Here is a 23756-nt window from a genome sequence, read left to right as displayed (position 1 = left end):
AAAAAGTAAGTCCTGTTCCATCAGTTTGCACCGGCATATACGCGCGCCCAACTCGCGGCGGTCCGGGGCTCGTTCTCCCACTGCTCAGCGTGCCCGGTGCGTGCTACAACCGCTGGCTACCGGTGCATACGCGTAGCCCCACCGGGCCGGTAGGCGCGGCGCATCATCCACCGGGCGGGACCTTGCTGTTTTGGGGGCTCCCGGGTCCCGACGGGACCACAGCCACACGCCGCTTTCCGCTCTCGAGCGCCCACGCGGCCACGCGCCCTCACGCAAATGGCCTTCCGGTCGCTGGGCGGTGGGCGCTCGGGCATGGCTGCGCCCTGCATTGGCCCGCAGCCTCCTTGTCCGTCCGTACCGCTTGTTCCCCACGGGCCACGGCAGGCAAACGCGCCGATTGGACCACTGGTTTCGTGCACCTTGACTTGCAGCATCATGATATTTCTGGCCAGAGGAGCTAGGGGCCTGTTTAGTTGTCCGATTTTGGGCAACTTAAATCACTGCATCAGCACTGTAGCATATTGTAGCGTTTCGTTTGTATTTGTGAATTATTGTCCAAATATTGACTAATTAGGCTCAAAAGATTCGTCTCGCAAAGTACAACCAAACTGTGCAATTAGTTTTTGATTTCGTCTACATTCAGTACTCCATGCATGTACCGTAAGTTTGATGTGATAGGGAATCTTCTTTTTGCATAGTGCCAAAGTTAGGATTTTAGGGTAACTAAACAAGGCCTAGGTGCATGTTGTACCCGTGCCATACTCCTACGACGCAAGAAGACGTGTAGGATAGAGACATGCCAGCTGCCGGCGTCTGTACATGTTCCTTGACTTCTCTCCAGGTAGCCTGGTTTGGTTTCCTTGCTTATTTTTAGCACCCGTCACATCAAATGTTTAGATACTGTTGACATCAGATTTTGACACGAATGGGATCGGCGTCAAGGGAAGAAAGGATTGGCCGATGCGGCAGATTAAAAGGTCACGACTGGCAATCGGCCGATTGGTGCTATAGTTGGGAATCGGCCGATTGGAGCTATAGTGTTTTGGCGGACGGAGTTGGTGGAGATCGACCGGTTGGAAGGCTGGAGTGATTGGGCCAATATGGGCTTAAAGTGGATCAGACAAAGAATATAGAGAGAGATTGGCTCGTGGTAGTACAATAACCAACTCCGATACGAGTTGTGTTTGTAGATATTCGTTTAAAGTTAGAGATAGATCCTAGTCGGTTAGGAAATCGGTTGTAACAGGCTATAAATAGCCATCTTTGGAGATTTGTAAAGAACACATCAATCAATACAACAAATCTACTATTTCCTCGTATTTTACTTTCAAGTCGGCGACTTCGCCATTACTTCTTTTTCTTTCACGAGTTCGTACGGGTTGGCAGGGCTACATCGACACGATCTCCGGCCGATTCTGTAAGTTCCGTCTATCGAGTAATATCTAAGCTTTAACTTCGGGCGCATCACTGTCGTTTCGTTTAGATTTATTCACAAGTTATCGATATTTACTAGAATTATAGGTTTTATCTACCATTCTAGTTTTATCACCAGTTATCCAGCTTGAGATTTGAACTGTCGGCTTTATCACTGTTCTTTTATCAATCGTCATACAGCCGATTAGATCTATTTCAAGTGTTGCTTCGTAGCGTTGTTTAGTCTGCTTTAGTAGTTTCTTTACAATCGCTGAGCGATTATCGACTGTTTTATAGCCGATCATCTTTATATAGCAAATCGGCCGATTCGCTGATACGCTTTTCGAGATCGGAACCTTAGCCGATCGGAACCCCTGGAATTTGACACATTTTCTTCCTTGCCAATCAACAGGTCAGATTGGCTGGCACGCCGCGCGAACCGCACCAGAGTGATCACCCGAACAGGAGTTAAGCAGATTCTCCCGGGTCATGTATCCGACGTTGAGAGTCAATCGGCTGATTTTTAGCGGCAACAGATACTAATTAGAAGTATTAAACGTAGATTATTTACAAAACCCATTACATAAGTGGAGGCTAAATGGCGAGACGAATCTATTAAGCCTAATTAGTCCATGATTTGACAATGTGTTGCTACAGTAAATATTTGCTAATGATGGATTAATTAGGCTTAATTAGACTTAATAGATACGTCTCGCCGTTTAGCCTCCACTTATGTAATGGGTTTTGTAAATAGTCTACGTTTAATACTCCTAATTAGTATCTAAACATTCAATGTGACACGTGATAAAAATAAGCAAAAGTAAGCAAACGAGCCCGAAGAGTTCAAGACGCACCATAGGATGCCAACCAGAACGGTGCCCGCTACGCACAGCGCGTGCTTGCGTGGCACACAAAAAGGACCCGCGACCCCGCGTTGCGGAGGATCCGACACCCTCTCGCTCTTGCGGCACCATCCGATGGGCGTTGCAGCAGGCCGCCATGTAAATCTGGACCATGCACCTTTTTTCCCCAACCTAAGCCCGGGAGAGTTTGAATTCCAGGAAGTAAAACTAATACCGAAATTTTTTAGAGCAAATTCCGTCATTACCATTGAAAATTATACTACTTCTTTCGTTGCCATCAAAATTCTTCAACCTTTCATTGTCACTACTTGAATTTTCCAATTCCTTCACCGCCATTACCGTCCATCGCTGCTAAACAAAAATTTGTCAGTTTTTACAATGGCTAGACTACCGCTGTTCCACTGATAACATGGGCCCACATCTGGCCAACTTATCTGCTGTTGTCTCTTCCATTTGCCTCCACGCGCTAGCAATAGCTACATAAGCACTACCATCGCCGCTCCCACTGCCATCTACATGCGCGGGCCTCCTGCCACCGTCCGCCGCACGAGGGTTGCGGCCCCACCCTCGTCCACCTGCGCGGGCCCGCCGCCCTCATCCGCCTGTGCGGCCGGGAGCTCGCTGACCTCCGTAGCACCCGTGCGGCGCTCGCGGGCATGGACGGCTTCGACAGGGTGCGTGGGCAGGCACGCGAGGCTCGTAGGCGGGCGGCAGCGGTGGGGCGCCGTGCCGGCCATAGGGGCCTCCATTCTTGTTTGTTCCCAGTTCCAACGGTCAACAAAATCACGTCTCTTGATGCAGCACTCCAATCACGACGGTGAGATCAAAAAATTAGATCACCGGTTCTTCAATCGTTGGATGCATTCCCAATTTTTTTACGTACCTTGTGGATTCTTTTGGTTAGGTGGTGCACCTGATGCCGCTGAAAAGAACAAAACAATGAGAGAAGCATAGACCTGCCATTGTTGCTCACCTGAGAAAGAAAGCAAATTTCATTCCATTCTATTGGGAGGGGTATAATTGTCTTTTCTATTGAAGATAACAACAACAGCTAGTAGACGGTAATGGCAGTGAAGGATTTGGAAAATTGTAGTGTTAGTGAAAGGAGTTGAAGAATTTTGATGGCAATGAAGGAAGTGGTATAATTTTCAATGGCAATGCGGTAACTTGCTCGACTTTTTATTAGGAAACCGTAACATTTTATGGGCTGAGCCCAAACTCTGCCTACTACTCTCTTGGTTTGAGCCCAGTCCGGCCTTATGCCCTGTCCTCCCTCTTCTTTTTCTTTCATTTTCCTCTGGCCCAATTTGGCATTGGACCCATCTCTCGTTCCCGCTGCGCTGCTTTTTCTTTTGCCGACGCGTGGGCCACAGGGGGCGGACCTATGTTCAACAGGCCCTCACTCAAAATCTTCCAACTAAGTTAATCAATGAAAATTCACCATATAAAAGCTCCATCAATCTAGCCACCTCTTCAAGTGTGCCCTCACTCAAATTTCACCCTAGGTCCGCCCCTAAGGGGCTGCCAGTCCCATGAGAGGTAGGACGGCGGGTGAATGATATGTGAACTAGTCTGTGGGTTTGGTGTGATGTTGTACTGTGAATCGAGGCGGTGGACTCGTAGACCGAGGGCTTCGTGATTCACTGGTCCAGTGGACCGCGTGTTGGGAGTGGGAGAGGTGGAGTGAGGTGGTTGTGAGTGTGCTACTGATGGGCGGGTCCCGCGTTACGTGGCGGGTGACATGGTCTGGTCACCGCCACAGCACAACCGCGGCGGCGCTGAGGGGAGTTCGCCGTCTGGCGATTCCATCCTTCCCCTCGAGTTGGTCTAGGTTCTTTTGGGTAGGCATGGGGTGGCGAATATGGGTGGGGGATTCTCGTCGAGTTCAGCTCGCCAGAGTGACGACGAGCGGCAACCGATTATGGTGATGGAAAAGGGCCCAAAACTTAACGTCCGTAAAAACTTTGCAGACCCCCCCGGAGCCCAGAAACAGACAGGCAGCAGCACAGAATAATATAACGAGTATACTCCATTTCATTCACAGGCCAATTAATCAGGGAGTGTTGGGTTCCATAGACTAAAGTCTAGTTCGTGTCATATCGAATATTTAGATGCTAATTATGAGAACTAAATATAAGCTAATTATAAAATTAATTACACAGATGGAGGCTAATTCACGATATGAATCTATTAAGCCTAATTAATCAATCATTAGCAAATGGTTACTGTAGCATCACATTGTCAAATCATGAACTAATTAGACTTTATAGATTCGTCTCGTAAATTAGTCTCCATCTATGCAATTGGTTTTATAATTAGTTTATATTTAATATTTCTAATTAGTATCTAAACATTCGATGTGGTAGAAATTTTAAACACCCCTTAACCTACTAGATTGAAGCAACAGAGGATATGAAGATTTAGGACCCGTTTGGTTACTTTGGCTTATTTTCAGCACCCGTCACATCTAATGTTTAGATACTAATTAGAAGTATTAACCGTAGACTATTTATAAAACCTATTATATAAGTGGAGGCTAAACGGCGAGACGAATCTATTAAGCCTAATTAGTTCATGATTTGACAATGTGTTACTACAATAAATATTTGCTAATGATGGATTAATTTGATTTAATAAATTCGTCTTGCCGTTTAGCCTCTGTGCAATTAATTTTATAATTAATTCATATTTAATCGTCCTAATTAGTCTTCGAATCTGGACACGGACTAAAAATAAGTTGAACCAAATGCCCGATAGCAGATTAGTGCCTGTCACTTTATCAAAAAAAAAAGATTAGTGCCTGTCACTCTGGCAGGCAGCCACCACATGCGCGCACCGCCACCGCCACCGCCGGCCCCACGGCGTAGCACGCCGCGTCCGCCGGTTGCCGGTTGCGCCCTCCCTATAAACTAGCGTTTCTTTTCGTCGCCGAAGCGGAATAAACAAACCCCGCCGCAGCCAGTCAGCCGGGCACAGCAGCAGCGCCAGCGCGAGGCGAAAACCCAACACGCGCACGCGCTGCGCCGCTGCCTCTCCCCCTCCGCTGCTTCCTCCTCGTTGCGCGAGCCGAATCCATTCCCACCGCGCCGCCGGTACCGACACAGAGCTCGGGTACGCCGAGGCGAGGGCCGCCGCCGCGAGCATTTCGCCCGCTTAGCGAGGCCGTTCCGTACGAGGGGGCAAGATGTTCGCGAGCAGGCCAGTGGTGCATCCGATGGAGGTCGCGGCTCCGGCGCCGGCGCCGGCGAACCCGGCGCAGCAGCCGCCGGGTGTGCTGATGAAGGACCTGCCCGGGATGCCGGGGACGCCCAGCGGGCTCGGCCTCCGCGTCACGCAGCTCCTCTTCGCCGCCGTGTCGCTCGCCGTCATGTCGTCCACCAGCGACTTCGCATCCGTCTCCGCCTTCTGGTACCTCCTCCAGCCCGTTTCTCTTCATTTCCGATTTACTACCGCGTTTTGTTCTCCGGCCGCTTGGTTAGGATTTTGGAATTGCATTGTGCTCTGCTGTGATTTGGTGGATTAGAAAAAGGCAAATTCGTGTGATCCGTGATGTTCAGCTAGATACCTTAGCGGGTAGTAAAAGGGTATTCACACTTGTAAGTTTGAGGTAGTTGAGCGTGGGGCTTGCTGTTGAGGAGTTAAAGCTCCTGGGACTTCATGTCTTGGATTGTTGCTTAATTCAGCAATGGGATGTGAGACCTTGGAACTCCTTTTCTAACACTGACGTGTGCGCAGTTTTGCGTGTGACTTACTCTGAACCACCAAATTGTCTTGCTCCGGGTTCCTTTCACACAGGCCAGTCTTTCAGTTTTTCACTATGGTCGATTGGTTTTATAACCGTGATTTGAATAAAGTCTTGGTATGTGACCAACTGCTAGTTTGTGAATCCAGTTGTTACACCTAATTAGTTGTCATCTTTGCTCGAGTCCTGTGGCTTGCAACTTCTCTCATGGTAGGAGCTGCCACACGCTCGTGACATGTTATTCTGTTTTTCTTTTTCAAGAACCGCTCTCAAGGCCTCAAGTTGGCACATAGACCAGAAAAAAATAGAGAAAAAAAAGGAAAGCCTTATGTGCTAAAGGTAGTGTATTTGGAGTGCCCTATTCAAATAAGTGTGTGCAAGCAGCATTCGTTTCAATTGTAGTTCAGTATTTGGTTCTGTTGGTTGTCATATTGCAGACTGTTGAAATTTCCTTTAGCCACTGGGCTCCAGCGCTAAAATGGATACTCCCTATGTTTTTTAAATGTTTGATGTTTAGGACAAGCTATTTAGTTTATTTTTGAATTTATCGGCAGATAATGAATGTGGGCAAGAAAATCTATATCTCTGGTCAATAGTTTAGTGCAAAACAGTGCTAGGACATTGCGCTGTATTTTCAAAAAATTTACAAGGTTTAATTGAGTGCTTAACATCCATCTGTTCTCTCGACCTTTTCCTGATCTGTCCCTGCTCAGGCTTGAGTTGCGACAGGCCTGTTCTGGCCTTCTGGGTCTAGATTGCCAAGGTTATGAATAGATCGTATGACTGCTTAGTTGAACAACGTTGAGCTGGGGCTGGAGTGAACACAGGGGTCTTATTAATAAATAGGAAGCCTTGACATTACAAATTTGTTTCAGATATATGGTGTGAAACTTTCTCTGCTACACATTTTTGGGTGAATGGTAGGCCATCGCATTATCTACCATGGTAACACAGGGATCGCAATAACATATTATAACCATCATTGTCTATATTATCGGTTCTCTTTAGTGATCAGAACCACTAAATGATCTTTCTCTTTCGTTTTCTTTTGGTAAACTGTGGGATAAGCAGAAATGTTTGGAAGCAGCTTTTTTCATATGATAATCATGGTTTATCATGGCACTTCATTGCCTCACTAAACGATTCCTGGTACTAATGTTTTAGTCTGTCATAAACCATGGTCTATGGATGCCCAACCTTTCCAGTGATTATGTAGTCATTTCTGAAGAATTTCCATAAAAATAAACTTGTTCATCATACTGCAATATGGAACAATGATAATTGTACAAATAAGTACAGTGTGGCTCCTGAATTAATTAGAATGCTAAGATTAAGGTAAACCTCTATTTTATCTGAAAAAGGAATATTTTACTAGTTTATTTGGCATGCAATATCTACTATTTTGTTACTTGTTTTCTGATTATGGGCAGTAGAAATTTATATATGCCTGGTGCTATTTTGTTACGTATTCTTTCTTTTATTTATTATGATTTTGATAGACATGAGTGGGTACTTTTGCAATTGTAGAGAAACAGGGACGGTGTTCTTGTGGGTGAAAATGAAAATTCTGATGCATTCGTTATTTGTTTTTGTGATTGACTTTTGTATGCCCCGTTCTGCATTTCTCTTTGGCATCCTCAACCTTGAGCCTTTGCCCCCTCATTAAATTTGGTTTAGTTTTGCGTGTAACAAACTGATGAATTGTCTTTTTGGCCAGCTACCTTATTGCAGCAGCTATTTTGCAATGTGTTTGGAGCCTGTCAGTAGCCATTGTGGACATATATGCACTGCTTGTTAAACGTTGTTTAAGAAACCGTCGGCTTGTTACTCTCTTTGCCATTGGAGATACGGTATGTAAAACATTATCCTTGCTCTTTGTGATGCTTATAAAATGGATTAAGTCAATACCCAATAATATTTTGTAAGGTTTACAGATAAGTGCTATTGAACAATTCCTCAAGTCTCCTCTGTAGTGAACTACCCATGACACAGAAAAGTACCATATAACTGGGATTATTCCGACATTATTTTAAGAATATATTGATGTGATGATGCAGAATATCAGTTGTGTATCGCAAATAAAGCAAATAAGTAGTCTGATTATACAGTCGACTTAAACTGCCTCTCCAGAATTGCAGATTTGCTTAGCGGAGCTAGGAGTGCATTTATCTTTTGATTCCCTGCATTCTGTTTTAGTGACTACAGTTGTTTGATGGCAGATCACATGCGGAGTAACATTCTCTGGAGCATGCGCTGCGGCAGGAATCACCGTCTTGATCGACAACGATCTGAACATATGCTCGGAGAACCACTGTTCTAGTTTCATGACTGCAGTAGCAATGGCATTCATGTGTTCGTTTTCTCTCTCACCGTCCTTTGTGCTGAACTTGTACTCAGTCGCATCTACCCGTGTCTTAGCAGCTGGTTAGAAAAGGAGGATAGAGCCTGATTTTGGAGCAGTTCGAGCACCCAACTGTGGTTTTAGCGCCAACGGGATAGAGTGGCCCCAGCTAATAGTATTAGAATCGGAAGCTGAAGTATGCGCATGATCCATGACTCGGGCATATCTAGTGTAACCTGTACAAAGGAAATAGGGAATGGCTTGTTCAGCGAATGCATTGCTGTGAAACCTTGCAGTTCTATGAGTATTTAAGTCTTTGCAGAATGCTTGGAACTGTTCGTAAGGAATCGATGCTCGTAGCATAAGAGGGGGAGAGGGTTGAATTAGTCAAACTTAAAATTCTTAACCTATACTTCCACTATTTGCTTCAAAATATAAACTAGATCATGCTATATAGACGTACAATCTATAATTGATCTAGTGCTTCCCACCCAAAACAAGTTTCGCAACCTAGAGCCGATCCTAGATACTACTCTAGAAACTACTCTAGAGAGTAAAGCACCTAAGTTGCATGTATGAAATGTGGAAATGTAAAGGAGTGGGTTAGGAAGAATGCAAATTCGACACGACGATTTATCCTGTGGTATCGGTTGGCAAATGTCACCCTAGTCCACATTGGAGCTCCACCAAGGATATGCTCCCGGTGATCAAGTCTCTCCCGGTCAAGGTCTTGGACTCGCAACAAAGGCTTGTGCCAAGCCAGATGAGAAGTTTGCCACTATGGCAAGGCTCACCACTCCCTCTCTTCCGGTCACCTTGATACCGTATCCACTACGGAGCTTCTCCACGAAGGAGGGGGTCTCCTTGTACCCCACACACGGTCGTCGACGTCGCTCCACACCAAGCTGGAGGGTCGAAGACTTGTCGGCGAGCCACCAAGGCTCTAAGGCACCGGCACACCATGTACACTTGTGGTTCACTCCTTGAACCGATCAAAGTAAGCACACTTTGCACTCTCTCCTCTCTAGACCTATCCTAGCACTAATCACTCTTCTAAACTTGTGCTAAGTCTTTGATTAATGACTTATGCACTTTTGGTGGCTTTGATGTCTTCTTGATGTGTCTTGCACTCTAATGGACTCTTGCACGCTCCGGCAACTTCAAATGGGTGAGTGGAGGAGGGTATAAATAGTCCAAGGCATCAAAGAGCTGTTGCTCCAACGGCTAGTTAAAGTGTACCATCGGATGTTCCGATGGTATGTATTTTTGTAGCATCAGAATAATTGGTGCTACCATATGCTCCTTTGTATTTTGACCATAACTCATAACTCCCATTTCGACGAACTTGTACTTGTTGGAAAGCCTATAGAATTCTACACATGATTTTTTTAAAAACTCCATACCATTTAATCACTTTTTGAGCACCGGATGAATGCTAAAAGTCCAAACTCCGGTCACCACGTCGCTACTCTTCGTATTTTGGTCCTAACTTTTTACTCCAAACTCCATTTTTGATGATCTTGTACTTGTTGGAAAGCTTATGAAATTCTACATGAGATTTTGAAAAAATTCAGACCTTTAAGTGTCGATGAATGATCTAAAAGTCCGACGCATACAAATTTTTAAGTGTCGGACCTTCCAGTGCCCCTCACCTATTTATCAACCTCTAGAGATTTTGACAAAGTAAATATGCAAACTTCGATGGTAGCATCGGATGATCCGGTCCATGTCCTTGTATGTTCATCAAATCATCCGTTGGGTGTATTTTTGTAAGCACCGGATGTTCCTCTGCTTAGTCCGATGGTACCATCGGAACTTACTGTAGCCATTTTTTTAGCAAATCTTATTTTGGGCATAACTTTCTACTCCAGAGGCTGATTTTGATGATCTTAGACTCTATGGAAAGCTTGTGAAGTATTATACATGATTTTGTAAAAATCCAAGCCATTTGATCAACCCAAAAATAATTATTCATGGGACAAGTACAGTTCATTCCTCTCTTTGTCCCGGCTTTGGTATCTTTATTTGTGATGTATCCATGGAACCTATGAAACCCTACAAGTGCTCATTCTTGATACACATATTAGTTCTTATGGTCATATTGTCATTCAATCACCAAAATCACAATCATCGCCTAGAGAGCCATTTTTATTACACTGTTAGAGTTTCTGTGTCCGGATGACTCCTAACCATGTACATCGCATATAGAGAGCTAATGGTGCTGAGGTGTTAGATAATCCTATGCATGTTCACGCGCTCCTGGTTAGTTAGAGTTTGTTAGAATAAGCTGAGCCTGATCGTTGTCATTTGGGCGCGTCCGTTGGCACCTGACGCATGTTGCGTTCATGCGGAGGTAGCGTGAGTCTTTAGGAAGTTTTTCAGGGCGCACTACACTTGCTTGGCCGGGGGGATGGCCCTGGCCGTTTCGGGCGTGTGGAGTGCGCGACATCGTAGATGTTAATGGCCAAAGCTTAGTTTGTTTGTTTGGGTATTTATTTGCAATACAAGGGTCAGAAAATCTGCCGCATTGCAGCACAGTTTGTGTGTGTTCTTCCACCTCGTGTTCGCGTGTCTCCATCTGAGAACAAGCTTGCCGTGGCAGTTGAGAACGCCGGCGAGCTCTGACATGATGAAGTCATCATAATTCATTGGCTTTTAGTCCTCTAATTCCGTCGTGTTGCTCTGATCTTTGCAAAGAAGCATTAAAATCCTTTAGTCTTCCTGACAGAATAGAAATTTTGGGAGTTTGGAAATCTATTAACTGTGGTTTAGTTCAGTAGAGTACAGACTCAAGCACACATACGTACAAACACATCAGCTGACGTTCCCATCGATGGTTGACATGCTTGCTTGCAATTGTGTGGGATTTCTCTCTTTCCCTGACAGATCGCCATGTGTTACTTATCTCTTGCGCCTCTTTGTTTGTTCTGAGATGTCCACATGTACTGATGCTGTACAGGAGCCAAAAGCCATGTCATGATCCAAAGGCTATTTGTCACTTGTAATCTGAAGTGGAACAAACATTTTTGTGTACCCTTTGTGCTGGAGCTTTCAGATCCAGGGCGAATACGACAGATCCATCAGCAGCTTATACCACTGTTAGCATTGTACGTAGAGCTCAGAGCACTGTTTGCACTGAAGCTTAATTCAAAATTTTACACAGAAGTTCCTCTGTAACATTTAGGTACAATGCAGGATTTACAGCCCACTGAAATCCATGCTCCCTAACATGGTAACATGCTTAGTATTTATGTCCAAGTGAGATTGCTACATATTACTATACTCGTATCTACTAAACACAACTCAAAAGCTGAGCCATTGTTGTTCAAGTGAAGTTGCCGTCATGGTTCAAGACGGAAGAAGCCGGCGGCCATAAGAACACAAGCCGCCTCACCAGCCGATCGAGTGCCTCCGATCCTTGGGCGGCTTCGTGCGCACCTTCGGGACGCCCATGGCGTCGTGCCGCACGAACGGGTTCAGCTTCCCGAGCTTCTTGGACACGTTGTTCATGAATCCGCCGCCGGCGCCGGGCTTCTTCGGCATCGAGTGCCGCCCGGACGGCGGCGGAGCGGCGCCGGTCGGAGGGAGCGGCGCCGACGGGTCCCTCAGGCGCATCTTCAGCCGCAGCAGCTCCATCTTGAGCTCGTCGTTCTCCCGCTGCAGCTGCGACACCTCCTCCGCCGGCGCGGCGCCGCCCCGGGCGTGCCGGCCCATGAGGCTCGGCGTCGGCTTGTACGGCAACGACGGGGGCGGGGACTCGCCGCCGTAGAACGACGACGCGCCGCTCGGCGCGTGGGTGGGCGCCTCGCGCAGGCGCCGCTGCTCGTGGTACAGGACCTGAACCACCGTCTGCACCGGCAGCCGGTCGTTCTGCGCCGCGTGCGCGCACGCCTCCCGCGACAGCTTCTGGCAGTCCATCGCCTTGCACACCTTCTTCCTCTCCGGCTCGCTCAGATGCGGATGCGCCTGCAGGAAGGAATCCATAACCCATCGTGAACAGAATCATCGAGTTGAGGAACAAACCATAGCCAACAATGCAGTACAATAAATAATTGATCTGAGATTCTTACCTTGAGGTAGATGTCGATGGCGCGGTACATGCCGTCCTCGTTAAACCTAGCGCGTTCCGGGATCATCTCGGCGAGGCCGGTGAACTTGTCGATGGGCAGGTTCGCGTCCGATGCGATCTCAGCCAGGTACGCCTCCATGAGCCTGCCGACCATGCCGACGTCGTTGGGCGGCGACGCCGCCGAGATGAAGTCGTCGTCGGTGTTGTAGTCCAGCTGGGCCGCCTCGCTCTCGTGCTCAAGGTACCCGGCCAGGATCCTCTGCACCGCGTCGACGTCGAACGTTGTGCCGGCGTCCAGCGAGGAGGACGGGATGAGGAGGTCGTCGAGCACGGCCTGCCCGAGCTGCGAGGACATCCGCTTCTCGAGGTCGAGCCGGCACGCCAGCGTCGTGTCCAGGTGGAGCGCCGCCCGCAGCAGCATCGACAGGAAGCTCACGGACATGGAGTTCTTCTCCTTGGGCAGCAGGCTCACGATCGTCTCGAGGACCACCCGCTTCTCGTGCTCTTGCCTCGGGTCCATCTTCTTCTTGTCTCTGCCATGCATGTCCTGCAACAAGCTCGACAATGTCAGATGATGAATGCGAGAACTGTTAGCTGCACTGATGTTTTGTGAATGTAAAATTCAGAACATGTCACCAGTCTTCGCAGAGACTTCTGGGCATAGAGCATGATCAGGGTCCCCAAGGCAATTCCCTTGAACCCCCTCGCCTTCATCGCAATCAGGACTCTCTGGAACGTGTCGATCCGCAGCGACGTGAGCTCGTCGGCCCACCAGGCGTCAACGGCCTTCGACACGCTCACGCTGTTGTAGCCGCCGGCCGTGGATCCCAGCGCCGCGCTGAACTGGCTGTTGTTGCAGGTGATGTGGGCGATGGCGTCGATGCACCGGCCGACGAGGTCCACCTCCTCGGCCACCGGGAGGAGCTCCTCGGACTTGCGGAGCACGGTGACCGCGCCGGCGAGGCTCATCAGCGCCACGGCCTCAAGGTAGGCCTCCGCCCTGCCGGCCAGGTTCCCGCCGTTGCTGTCGTCGGTCATCTCCAGGTGCTCGGCGGCGCACCGCAGCATCGCGACGTTGTCCTCGGTGATCTCCAAATTCTCGCCGTAGCAGAACTTTGTGACGAGCTCGAACGCCCTGGAGCCGCCCGGCATGCCCGTGAGGTCGATGTGGGTGGTGAACTTGGAGCCGTTGATCCCCGACACCTGCTTCCGTATGTAGCCGCACCGAGACGCCAGCGGGAGCTGCAGCAGCGTTCGCGCCACTTATTGTCAGGACCGAAACTTTCTACGGATCCCAGCCAAGAACACAAACGGAAGCGCCGTGATTCTTGAGGTTACCTTGTGCAAGTTGAAGGTCGCCTCCCCGACCTGGATGGTAATATCGCTCGGATATTCTTGTGAAAGGACCCTGCAACAATGAAGCGGAACAAAGAGCTTCAAATTTCACAAACCTGTTCTTTTGAAAAGCTTCATTTTCAGTTTAAGCGAGTGACGCCATGAACAAGATCTGAAGTACAGATCACATGTTGCTTGATGAATAAAACTGCTGTTCGTTCAGTTTAACGCAATCTGAACAAGCTGTCTGCACCGGTTACAGACGGTTCATGCTTCATACCAACAATTGAAACTCGAACATGAAGAGCATATACCAAAATGGAAAGCAAAGAAAGCGAGGAGCAGTACGGGAGGAGGAGTTCGAAGGTACCATACCAGTCGCTGGTCCTCTTCATCGCCGGCGTATCGAACCGGCTCTCCATCCTTCAACCCTTTCGCAAAAGTCACCGAGCTACCGTACGTTCACCTCTCCCGCTCTGCCCTCCCTACGTAACTCCTCCCCCCATATTCTCCTCTCCTCCTCATCTTCCATCCCCGAGGCGACGTCGACGTCAGAGGAAATCGCGACAGTGCGGAGCGAGTGAAGCAGGTTCGGCCGCCGGAAGCCACACGCTGGCGCGCCATCGCACATCGCCGTGGATGGATAAATGCAGCGGGATAAAACGAATCCGACCAATCCGGCAGATTGTTCGTTTCGCATTTAGTTTTCTTTTGTCAGTGGTGTTTGGCATTTAGCTGCAACCCCGTGCCTTATCTGACGTCGTTTTTCCGGCGACTCTTCTTCGGCACCCAGCCGTGCTTCACTTCGCTTCGTACGCTGTATGCCTTCCCTAGTTCCCTGACTTGATGTGGACTCTGGACCCGACACCCAATGGACTCTGTCTGGAACACAATAATTGGGCCTCCCTACAAGAATGTTATCATGTCAAGGCCCATATAACCCGGGCCGACGGCCCAATAATTGGGTCTCGCCTCTCGGTCTTGACGTCCGTGACTGACCACACTGACGAGTGACGACGAAACGACCAATCAATGTTCAATGAAGTAATCCGCGTCCGACCACTGAAATTTCCAATCCAGCGCGGGCACCCAACCCGTCGCCGTCGCCGTCCAGTCCTCCACCGGTCTCGGCCCCCGTCGTCCGCACCACGCGGCCTCCTCGCACCTTCCTCCACTCGTCTCGTCCCCTTCCCCCTCCCCCTTTGCCTTTGCCTTGCCCCAAAACAAGCAAGCGGCGGCATTAAAAAAGGCCACGGGAACTTAATCCAACCCACCAGCCAAATCTGTGTGTGCCCTCGCGCAGGCGCAGCAGGGCACTGCCACGCCCACGCTCCCCTTCCCCGGCTGCCACATCCGTGCGCGGCCATGACGAGCGCCTCCGAGCTCTTCACCGCGCGCCGCGCCACCCGGGGGGCCCGCCTCGCCGACCCCGGCCCGGACCCGGATCCGCACGCCGACGCGCTCCGGGACCCGCACGGCCTCGACGGACGGAGGAGGCGCCGCGGGTGCCGCCCGCGTCGCCAGCTCGACGCCGCGGGGGACGTGCGCCAGCACCTGCACACCGGGGCACCGCCGCCGCGACGCCGCGGGTCGTACACCGTGAGAAGCCTCCCCCGCCCTTGCCTTCTCCTCCTCCCTCCCGCTCGATAATTGTCGTATTGCTTGTGTTATGGTTGGATCGGTGCATCTCCGGCGTAGGCTTGTATAATTCGTCGGGAGGATTTGGGTTCCGAGTTCGGCCTGCGCGCAATTCTGAATCGTTTTGGTTAGGCTTTTCATGATCCCACTGGCACCACCATGTTGAAGAAGAATTGAAATGAGCCTAGCTCGTTGTATTGGTGTATGTACTATGTAGTAGATTTTGTTCGCATCATTGCTTATGGTCTTAACCCACACTTTTGCATTGCTAGTTGTGGATATACTTTGTGGCAAGTAGGCGTTTGCAGTTTGCTTAAGCAACGTACCTCAGAATTGTTTTTTGGGAAGGCTTGATGTATGAAACAGTAATGTCTTGTAATGGCATTTTTCTTTCATCACCATGAATACAACAATTGCCTCACCTAGTCATGTGCTAGCTTGGAATGTACATTAAGAACTGCATTCTATCCTGACACTAGAATTCTAAGTCGACGTGCACATTTTATCCATCAAGTAACTCTAGATTTCTTTGTCATGTAAATTGGATCTCAGATATTTTCTAGGGGAAGCTTCAAACCATGGCAAATGATGCAATTCATTTCCCTTGGATATCTAACCAACTTCATTTAAGAAATTGTGCTATTGTTTGTGTTCTCTCTCTTGCTCTCTACAGGACCAGATCTTATCATACCTAGACAATAATAACATTGGGGATTCTGCTGCTCGGAGGAACAGACTTGATAGGCTGATGTTCAGGACAAATGAACGGCTTCCAGGTGCTGTACTGCAAGCACAAGCACGTGTCCTGGAGAGACTAAGAGGCATTTCTCTCGGTTCATCTGCCTCCAGGCCATCTATTTCATTAGATGAATTTTCTGCTAGCGATGTGTTTAGATTCATCGACTTCAGAAACAGGGAAACCCGGCATCAGGCAAATGGGCCCAACTCTTCATCGTACCACCTGAGCAGTGAATCAGATGAAGAAATACCAACCATCAGTTCCACTAACTTACACAGGTCATCCGGACTTAGCAAGGCAGCTTTCTTGAGGCTGCAGATTGAGATTTTTGAGGCTAGCAAAGATGACAACAGGGAGCCCTCGCCGGAGTGTTCCATTTGCCTCGATGGATTCTATGATGGAGATGAGCTGATAAGGCTGCGCTGTGGTCACAGGTTCCACTCGACATGCTTGGAGCCATGGGTGCGCAAATGTGCAGATTGCCCATACTGTCGAACGAATATTCGGTCACGGTCCTGATGACAAGCCCCTTGGTTCCGATATAGGATTATAACCAGCACAAGAATGCATTGCTATACTTTGCTGTTTTGGTTGTGCCTGTTATCTGGTGCTTCTATGACAGCCCTGTTGAATTTCATTGTGTAACCCTGAATATCTTTTGTTGTGCCGGCCCTAAAGAGGCTTGAATAGTGTTTGTGAAAGGGGGCTGATAGAAGTATAGTTTAGGAAGCACCCTTATCTCTGTGTGTAAGCAAATAATCTTGTTCTACTCATGATAATGTTCTGATGTCTGAATTTCAGTTTCTATGACATGCATCTTGCTGTGAGGTGCGAGGAACATGGCTAATGTATGTCAACAGCGTCAGCTCTATATTTATCTCTCTGAATTTCAGTTCTTCGTTCTTTCTCTGAGCATTCTATTGAACAATAGAGCTCCGCATGGATCGGTTATCAGGAATAGGTTCACTATCGAAACGATCGGGGCGGTCGCCGCGAGGAAGGAGATGGTTTCAGAAAGCTGCCAGACCAGTTGAGCTACAGCAGAGACAAGGGGGTTTCGAGGCTTTTTGTTGATTTCCCATGAAAACGAGTTTGCGGCAGCAAATTTCGTGTCTAGCCAACACTCGACCAAGAATGCTTACTGAGGACAAAGCTGGGATTGGGTTAGTGCAGCTACAAATACCAGCAGTAGAAACGGTTGCTGAGAAAGTATTAATCTCTCAGTCATAACGAAACTTCGGGCTACAGGATTGGTTGTTCCAAATACATAAGTAGTATTTACTGTAGAACTGTCATCCTTCACTGAATTTAGCAGTAACATGCAGTTTCCACACAATCCGCACAAGCTGTCACCTTATTACAACAACTGCAAAGGCCGAATACTGCTAGCTCTGGGGACTACCAGGTTCCTAATCCTGTTGTAATATAAGGGGGACGAAGTACAAACAGATACCATGCAGTTATTTCTGGTATCTTTCACATTTCGCATCCGAGCCTACCCCCTATTGAACTAACTACAGTTTAGATGACAACTACAAAAATTCACCACCCTTCCAAGTCAGGCAGTAAAAGTGGCAGCACTGATGCATGGCACAAGACCTGAAATTCTGCTTAGCAGCATGATCACCAGTCCAGTGGGCCACTGATTTATACAAGACCATTACATAGGTGCCAATTGGCCACCATGGAGGATTGAATTCTTGAGGTGCATCATCAAGCGTGCTAGGCATGGTGCAGCACATATCCAAGGATGAAGCCAACCGCCCCGAAGATGTTTTTCCGAGGATTAGGTAGACTGCCCAGAAGATGTGGCAAGATAAGTTGCTCCAATCAGATTACACTACATGCCTTTCAACCTTGATTACCACAAACAATCTGCCACATTTACCAAATGTGCATGACTCAGGCTCCGATTGGCCAAAAGTTACTTAACAACCAATGAATGTGTACCATACAGGCTGCTGATATTGTGAGGCTTCAAATCCAATTGTGACCAAATAAAAACAGTCACCAAATTGTCCTCAATATGCACACAACTGCAAAGTAAAAGAAATAGTAAGTATATACAATGGGTAAAATGCCAAGTTGCGCAACACTGAAGACAACACAAATTTTGTAACAAGGATTCAGTATGAATATAAGTGCCAATGTGTGTACAGAGACAAGGTCAAAAGGCCGCACCTTAATATAGACAATCACACCAAGTGATAAATGCATGAGCAAGTAAGAAATATGAAACAAAAACACTATGCAACATTTCTATCAAGATTTATTCACCAAAAGCTCCGGTTAAGTAAAAAATATATATTCAGAATGAATACAAATATTTTTTGATTGGGACTAACAGTACTAGCCTTTATTTCTGTTTACTTGACCAAGAAACAAAATAATAATAGACAAAGAAAAGGGCAAGCAGACTTACATATTACAAGAGCAGCCAGTGCTAAAACAACAAATTGAACAGGACGCCCATATCGAATTTGATACTGAGATCTTTGAAGCTGTCTATGAAGGGCTCCAAGCCAACCATAAAGTTTCTTATTGTATGTATCCTCATCACAAGCACTTAAGCAACTCTTGTTCCTTTCAAAGCATCCGTCTAAGCCCTACAATGAGGAATAGCAATATAAAGGATAGCGAAGTAAGATATAGCCAAAGAGAGAGCTATAGAACAAAGTATATTTGCATCATTCAGGTAAGATCCATTACCTGAGTCAACTGAGAAGTGCTCAGTGGGATAGCCTCTTCAACATCTTGTGAGTTAACACCTGCCCACCTCACAGCTCCATTTTTGCACTTCATTCTAGGCTTAGATTGCAAGGCACTCGCCAATGCACAAGTTTTCACTATCTTAAGCAAAGACGCTTTGTGTGGGCCATCAGATGATTGTTCCAAATCTTCTTCACATTCATTAGGAATCGACATGCTCCATGATCCTATATCAGCACTGGCACTAACTGCTCTTCTGTGCCCACGATGCAAATCGTCCTTTGCTCTCCCGGAAATCAAATCCGTGGAACCAGCTGAATCCTTGGAGCTGTCGGTTGATATATCATTTTTCATCCTTGTTGCATTGCTGCCCACTTCAATATCACCTGCCAAAGTTGTGACCACTTTGTCTTTCTGCTGAAAAGGGCCGGCAGATAGGAAAGCCGCAAGGTCATCCCGCTCATCCTCATCCAAATGAACCCAGCTCAATGGGCCCCTCCCCTCTGCAACATTGGACTGTTTCAAGTTGTTTTCAACCTCTAATATGCGATAGCCAATTGCTGCAACAAAGTCATCATGCCTAGCTCTTGTATCTTTTCCTGCTGAGATAACACGGTCGTTCGATCGGATTGCACGCTCCAGTTCATCAAGCTAAAAGAAGGAAAATCAAATCAAGGAATGAGCTTTTGTTTTTTTAATCCAATAGCAATGTTCAAGTTTCTGTACTATAATTACAAAAAACGTTAATAATGGTTTGGGCCCCTGACATAAAATGGATGATATAACCTCAATCACATACATTCACATAAATGTGGTTCTTAAAGCAGTTTGGTTTCTAAAACAGTTTTGCAAATACGGCAACTCATAAGCAGAAGAAATGAATCAAACACTATGGTACGCTCAATTGTCAGTAATCGTTTAAGCAAGGGAACTTTTGTGGAGCAGTATTACATCTGTTACTGTCTAGAATATATCCATTATGTTACAAAACAGTAACAAATTTAGCAAGGGAACTACCGTAATCGGATCCCGGAATGGTATAACTACGAAATGAACGACGAGAGCAGCCAATTCACCTGCCACTTGGCGGTGCCGAGCGCCGTGTGCAGCTCGCGGCGAAGCTCGGCGGCCGTAGGCCCTTCACTAATGCCCGCCGCCTCCGAATCGCCCCCGCCCCCGCTCCTCTCCTGTACCCATATCCTGTACACCGATTCCATCCTGCAGAGATACCCCAAAAAAAACCCGCGAAATATTAGCACCAGATCCGCGAGAACGCGACGCAACCCGGGGGAAATATCCAAGGCGGAACGCGCCATGAAGACGAGATCGCCCGCGCCGCCCCCGCCCCCCCACCCACCCACCCCACCCCGGAAATGGAAAGTGCAACGCACCGATCGGCGGATTCCTGCACCTCCTCGGCGGCGAGGAAGAAGGGGTCCTTCTCCCAGCGGTCGAACGACGTCGCCATGCCCCCCTTGCCGGGTCAAAACCGAGAACCTCGGGCGAGAGAGAGATCGGATTCAGGATTTGAGCTGCTGGCGCGGTGGTGGTGGGGGAACGGCGAGCCTGGCTCTTTTCCCCTTCTCTCTCTCCTTTCCGCCCGCTTTTGCTCGCCGCTATTTCCTTCCTGGTGCGCCCGGCTGGTGGCTGCCTATTATTGCGTCGCGCTTGCGGGGACGGCGGGGTGGCGGGCGCGCCCGCGTGGGAACGCCGCGGCCGCGCTTGCGCTGCCGTGCTGGGAACGTGGCCACTCCGCTGCCGTGTGGGATGTCGGGATGCCACGCTGTTACCGTCAGATTATAAGATTACAATATCATTAAGCTGTTGCCATCGAAAATGCGTGCATACTCAGCTTAGTTCTCAGCTGTTCGAGGTGGAATTGATGCTTAGCTCGCCTGTTTATCCATTTTCTTTCTCGTTAGGGATGTTTATTCATTTATCGGCAGCCTAACAAAAGATGCTGGTGCTGGCAAGCGACGCCGGGGTGGAGGCTGCTGTCGCATGCTGGCATAGGAGAGGCAGCCGTGTGATTGGCTGTGGCGGCTCGTCGCGTCGGCTTCTGCTTCTCCCCGCCGCGTTGACGGCTTCAACTATGGCGGCCTGGCTCTGACGCTCTGCCTTCCCCTCGGGTGCTTGCCGCGTCGGTAGTCACTAGTCAGAGGGTGGATTCGTGGATGTCTTCTAGTTCAATTGTTTACATCACCAGCGTCGCTAGAAGAAGAATGAGACCCACCTAATGCACGAAGATTGACTGGCGGACTATCAGCGTATTGTATAGCTGAACCTGATGGCAGTTTCAGGCTTCCATCTTTTCCACCCCAACCAGTGATTAAAAAAAAAAGGTCATGCCATAGCAGAGTTTTCTGCGTATTCAACTGACCATGCGTGCTGGAAAAATCAAGGTAGACAAGGGACAAATATCACCTGACTGATATCTGACAAGCTGGCACTAACAAGAAAATCCCCAAGTGTACATGTTATTGTACTAGGAACAAAAAAAGGGGGGAGAAATGAGTCTAGCTATTGAAACAGGCAAGCTGAATGTCCAGCTCCGACGAAGTTATTGACACAGCTGAGATTTTTGAAATCACACCATCAGGAACACCGGAACAGCTTGTCTGATAGCTCGCTCGGCTCACATCTTCAGGTCCGTCGTCCATGTTCCCTGAACACTGGGGCGTTTCGTGACGTGTCTGGTTCGCAGCTTCACCACTTTCCTGCCCAGAGAGTTCCTTAGCCTGGTGGCTTGCAGTAGTATATCCTCAGGTGGTAAGTTTCTTACACAGACCACTCGCTCGTTATGGTTTTCTGCACAATGACAACACTAGTTAGAAAATTGAGAGAAAAATCAATAGTTTCCTGAGAAGAACAAAATAAATTTAGCCGACGAAATGACAAAAATGGTAGCTTTGTTTGAGGAATATCCTCCTAGTACTATCCAGTCCTAAAATAATTTATTTTACTAGTGGAAAATACCAATATGATCCCACAGGATCTTGCTTGCTTAGTGCATACCCTGGCCCCATTAATAGAACAAACCTATTTAACAACATAGAAATACATTACAAGAATCTTCATCAATCCACAGATTCTGTCGACATCCCTCCCATCCCACAAAAATTGCCAGATGGCCCTATTCCATCCAATCCAAGATGGGTGCTGTCATCCATTAAAACATGCACAATTCCAATGGAGGTTTTATGTTAAACATAATATATTTAAACTGATATGTCCACCTTCAGGCATGTTGCATTCCAAACAAAAAATTCAAGCCAGACTAGAGAGAATAGAGCAAGACCGACAAATGGCTACACTGATCAATGTTCAACTGAACATGGTAGATAAGCTACAGTGAAATGATTGTTCCTATGTTGTCTCCTCAATACCAATCCAAACATCTAATGCCACTACCAGATGTGGCATCCCTATCAGAAATTTCAGTTCCACGGAATTCACAAACTATGTTACAGTGGAGAATGGACAGAGCAAAAGATCTTACTGTAAATTCCTTTCAAGTTAGGATGTTGACCACGGACAAGCTCAGTCACCACTTCTAAGTGTGGATTCTTTTCCTTAAAGGCTGGAAGATGTGCCTCCATGAAGGCCCTGCAATCATAAAAGGTGCTAGTTGTTACAGAGCAAATTTAGACACTGATATCCAGTAACAAAGAGTGCTAAAACCAGCACCACGTTGAATCTGAAGGGCCATACAGGCATACAAATGCCACTAAACTTTAGTGTAGTGCTCTTCCAGGAAAGCAATATAGCTCCAGCAAAATTATGTTGAAGAACACAAATCAGGCATACTCATAGGTCATAACTTGTACTTCTTCCCAGATATCAGTACCGCTAGTCCCAGGACATATTTCTCTGTCTAGAAATGAAATTCCTGCACGGGAATTTTCCCTATAAAAGCTAAAGAGGCAACACGAATTATCTTTGGTTTCAAATCATAACTGCATACACGCTACACTAGTCTGCAAGGAAGCGCATCCTTCGTCACAATCGACTGACTACCGAACCAATTCCCGCATCGAAGAACAAAAATCAGCCGGATCTCCAATAATTCTCGCTACAAAACACGGAGGGCAACCAAAACACATGGTCTAGTGGTACTACTACAGTACTACTACCGGAATGAGGAACAAAACTACGGAGTATATCATACCTAATCCCCCTGCTGCTCCCTCCCCAATCGCAGTAGTTCACCACGAGCTTCTGCAGCTGCCATACCCCTCTCAGCGCCATCCTGCCGCCGCCCCGGGGATCAACCCAAACAAAGGAAAAGAGATGCGACGCCGGTCTCCGCGGTGGGCGAGAAGGAAGGGATCGACGAGACGGCGTCCGCCGAGGGTTGGAGGTGGAGACGAGACCGGCGGCGCGCTTCGTTAGGGTTTAGCCCAAGTTGCCCAACGCGGGGGCGGAGGGAGGACGATGGACGACGAATGGGAAGACCTCACGGCGGCCCAAGTTGCCCAACGCGGGGGCGACGAATGGGAAGACCTCACGGCGCGGCCTGCGACGGCCCCAGAGCGTAGAAGGGGCTCGGCCCAATAAACATGGTATGTTTCGGCCTGTTTGGAAGTTTTGGAATTTTATTAAGATGTAAAGATGACTAATTGTTGCATTCCCGATTCATACCATTGCAAAATTGTATGAATCCATTGACTAATTGTTGGTCAAATTTTATCAAGTTCAAATTTTCCAATTCCTAATACATGGTATATCTTAGTAGGACCAAACATGATGCTTGCGTACAAAATAGCTTAAACACAAATTTGTCCCACGCAACAATTTCAATAAACGGATGAGCCAAGGAAAGTTTGAAATTCAAGAAAATTCATCATTTGTTAAACTACGCGTTGTGAGTTCTCGTGACATTACATGGACGAATTTTTCTGTGACGC

The 23756-nt window shown here is 47.7% G+C and overlaps 5 protein-coding genes across 5 annotated transcripts; 2 read left to right on the top strand and 3 right to left on the bottom strand.

Moving 5' to 3' along the window:
* Positions 1-5206: 5206 nt before the first annotated feature.
* On the top strand, positions 5207-8683 carry LOC117836232 (CASP-like protein 16). The gene is made up of 3 exons (XM_034715620.2): positions 5207-5684; positions 7736-7868; positions 8238-8683. Exons 1-3 carry the CDS (start codon positions 5461-5463, stop codon positions 8445-8447), a joined length of 567 nt encoding a protein of 188 aa, XP_034571511.1. The 5' UTR covers positions 5207-5460; the 3' UTR covers positions 8448-8683.
* A 2750-nt stretch (positions 8684-11433) lies between these two features.
* Positions 11434-14383, bottom strand: LOC117839909 (BTB/POZ domain-containing protein SR1IP1). Its single transcript, XM_034720345.2, has 5 exons — positions 14139-14383; positions 13767-13836; positions 13065-13670; positions 12430-12975; positions 11434-12325 (listed from the first exon to the last, which is right to left on the bottom strand). Exons 1-5 carry the CDS (start codon positions 14183-14185, stop codon positions 11750-11752), a joined length of 1845 nt encoding a protein of 614 aa, XP_034576236.1. The 5' UTR covers positions 14186-14383; the 3' UTR covers positions 11434-11749.
* A 569-nt stretch (positions 14384-14952) lies between these two features.
* On the top strand, positions 14953-16945 carry LOC117839910 (probable E3 ubiquitin-protein ligase RHY1A). Its single transcript, XM_034720346.2, has 2 exons — positions 14953-15362; positions 16075-16945. The coding sequence occupies exons 1-2, from the start codon at positions 15129-15131 to the stop codon at positions 16657-16659; spliced, it is 819 nt and encodes a 272-aa protein (XP_034576237.1). The 5' UTR covers positions 14953-15128; the 3' UTR covers positions 16660-16945.
* Positions 16946-17417: 472 nt separating this feature from the next.
* Positions 17418-20498, bottom strand: LOC117839911 (uncharacterized). The gene is made up of 5 exons (XM_034720347.2): positions 20241-20498; positions 19926-20067; positions 18850-19500; positions 18563-18746; positions 17418-18176 (listed from the first exon to the last, which is right to left on the bottom strand). The coding sequence occupies exons 1-5, from the start codon at positions 20315-20317 to the stop codon at positions 18148-18150; spliced, it is 1083 nt and encodes a 360-aa protein (XP_034576238.1). The 5' UTR covers positions 20318-20498; the 3' UTR covers positions 17418-18147.
* Positions 20499-21274: 776 nt separating this feature from the next.
* LOC117839912 (large ribosomal subunit protein mL43) lies at positions 21275-23317 on the bottom strand. The gene is made up of 3 exons (XM_034720348.2): positions 23018-23317; positions 22349-22455; positions 21275-21657 (listed from the first exon to the last, which is right to left on the bottom strand). Exons 1-3 carry the CDS (start codon positions 23095-23097, stop codon positions 21485-21487), a joined length of 360 nt encoding a protein of 119 aa, XP_034576239.1. The 5' UTR covers positions 23098-23317; the 3' UTR covers positions 21275-21484.
* Between the last annotated feature and the right edge of the window lie 439 nt (positions 23318-23756).

This window comes from Setaria viridis, chromosome 9 (assembly GCF_005286985.2).
Source record: "Setaria viridis chromosome 9, Setaria_viridis_v4.0, whole genome shotgun sequence".
NCBI classification, from domain to species: Eukaryota; Viridiplantae; Streptophyta; class Magnoliopsida; order Poales; family Poaceae; genus Setaria; species Setaria viridis.
Note: the sequence above shows the minus strand (reverse complement) of the source record. Positions and strands in the feature narration are given on the sequence as shown.

What these genes read in the sequence shown, in the direction of transcription:
- LOC117836232 (XM_034715620.2), top strand. Translation starts at nt 5,461, where the DNA reads ATGTTCGCGAGCAGGCCAGTGGTGCATCCGATGGAGGTCGCGGCTCCG. An exon ending in GCATCCGTCTCCGCCTTCTG is followed by an intron (nt 5,685 to 7,735) that starts GTACCTCCTCCA and finishes CTTTTTGGCCAG; the next exon opens with CTACCTTATTGCAGCAGCTA. An exon ending in TCTTTGCCATTGGAGATACG is followed by an intron (nt 7,869 to 8,237) that starts GTATGTAAAACA and finishes GTTTGATGGCAG; the next exon opens with ATCACATGCGGAGTAACATT.
- LOC117839909 (XM_034720345.2), bottom strand. Translation starts at nt 14,185, where the DNA reads ATGGAGAGCCGGTTCGATACGCCGGCGATGAAGAGGACCAGCGACTG. An exon ending in ATGAAGAGGACCAGCGACTG is followed by an intron (nt 13,837 to 14,138) that starts GTATGGTACCTT and finishes TCATTGTTGCAG; the next exon opens with GGTCCTTTCACAAGAATATC. An exon ending in CGACCTTCAACTTGCACAAG is followed by an intron (nt 13,671 to 13,766) that starts GTAACCTCAAGA and finishes ACGCTGCTGCAG; the next exon opens with CTCCCGCTGGCGTCTCGGTG.
- LOC117839910 (XM_034720346.2), top strand. Translation starts at nt 15,129, where the DNA reads ATGACGAGCGCCTCCGAGCTCTTCACCGCGCGCCGCGCCACCCGGGGG. An exon ending in GACGCCGCGGGTCGTACACC is followed by an intron (nt 15,363 to 16,074) that starts GTGAGAAGCCTC and finishes TGCTCTCTACAG; the next exon opens with GACCAGATCTTATCATACCT.
- LOC117839911 (XM_034720347.2), bottom strand. Translation starts at nt 20,317, where the DNA reads ATGGCGACGTCGTTCGACCGCTGGGAGAAGGACCCCTTCTTCCTCGCC. An exon ending in GTGCAGGAATCCGCCGATCG is followed by an intron (nt 20,068 to 20,240) that starts GTGCGTTGCACT and finishes GTATCTCTGCAG; the next exon opens with GATGGAATCGGTGTACAGGA. An exon ending in GCACTTCTCAGTTGACTCAG is followed by an intron (nt 18,747 to 18,849) that starts GTAATGGATCTT and finishes TCCTCATTGTAG; the next exon opens with GGCTTAGACGGATGCTTTGA.
- LOC117839912 (XM_034720348.2), bottom strand. Translation starts at nt 23,097, where the DNA reads ATGGCGCTGAGAGGGGTATGGCAGCTGCAGAAGCTCGTGGTGAACTAC. An exon ending in GGGAGCAGCAGGGGGATTAG is followed by an intron (nt 22,456 to 23,017) that starts GTATGATATACT and finishes TTATGATTGCAG; the next exon opens with GGCCTTCATGGAGGCACATC. An exon ending in TAACTTGAAAGGAATTTACA is followed by an intron (nt 21,658 to 22,348) that starts GTAAGATCTTTT and finishes GTCATTGTGCAG; the next exon opens with AAAACCATAACGAGCGAGTG.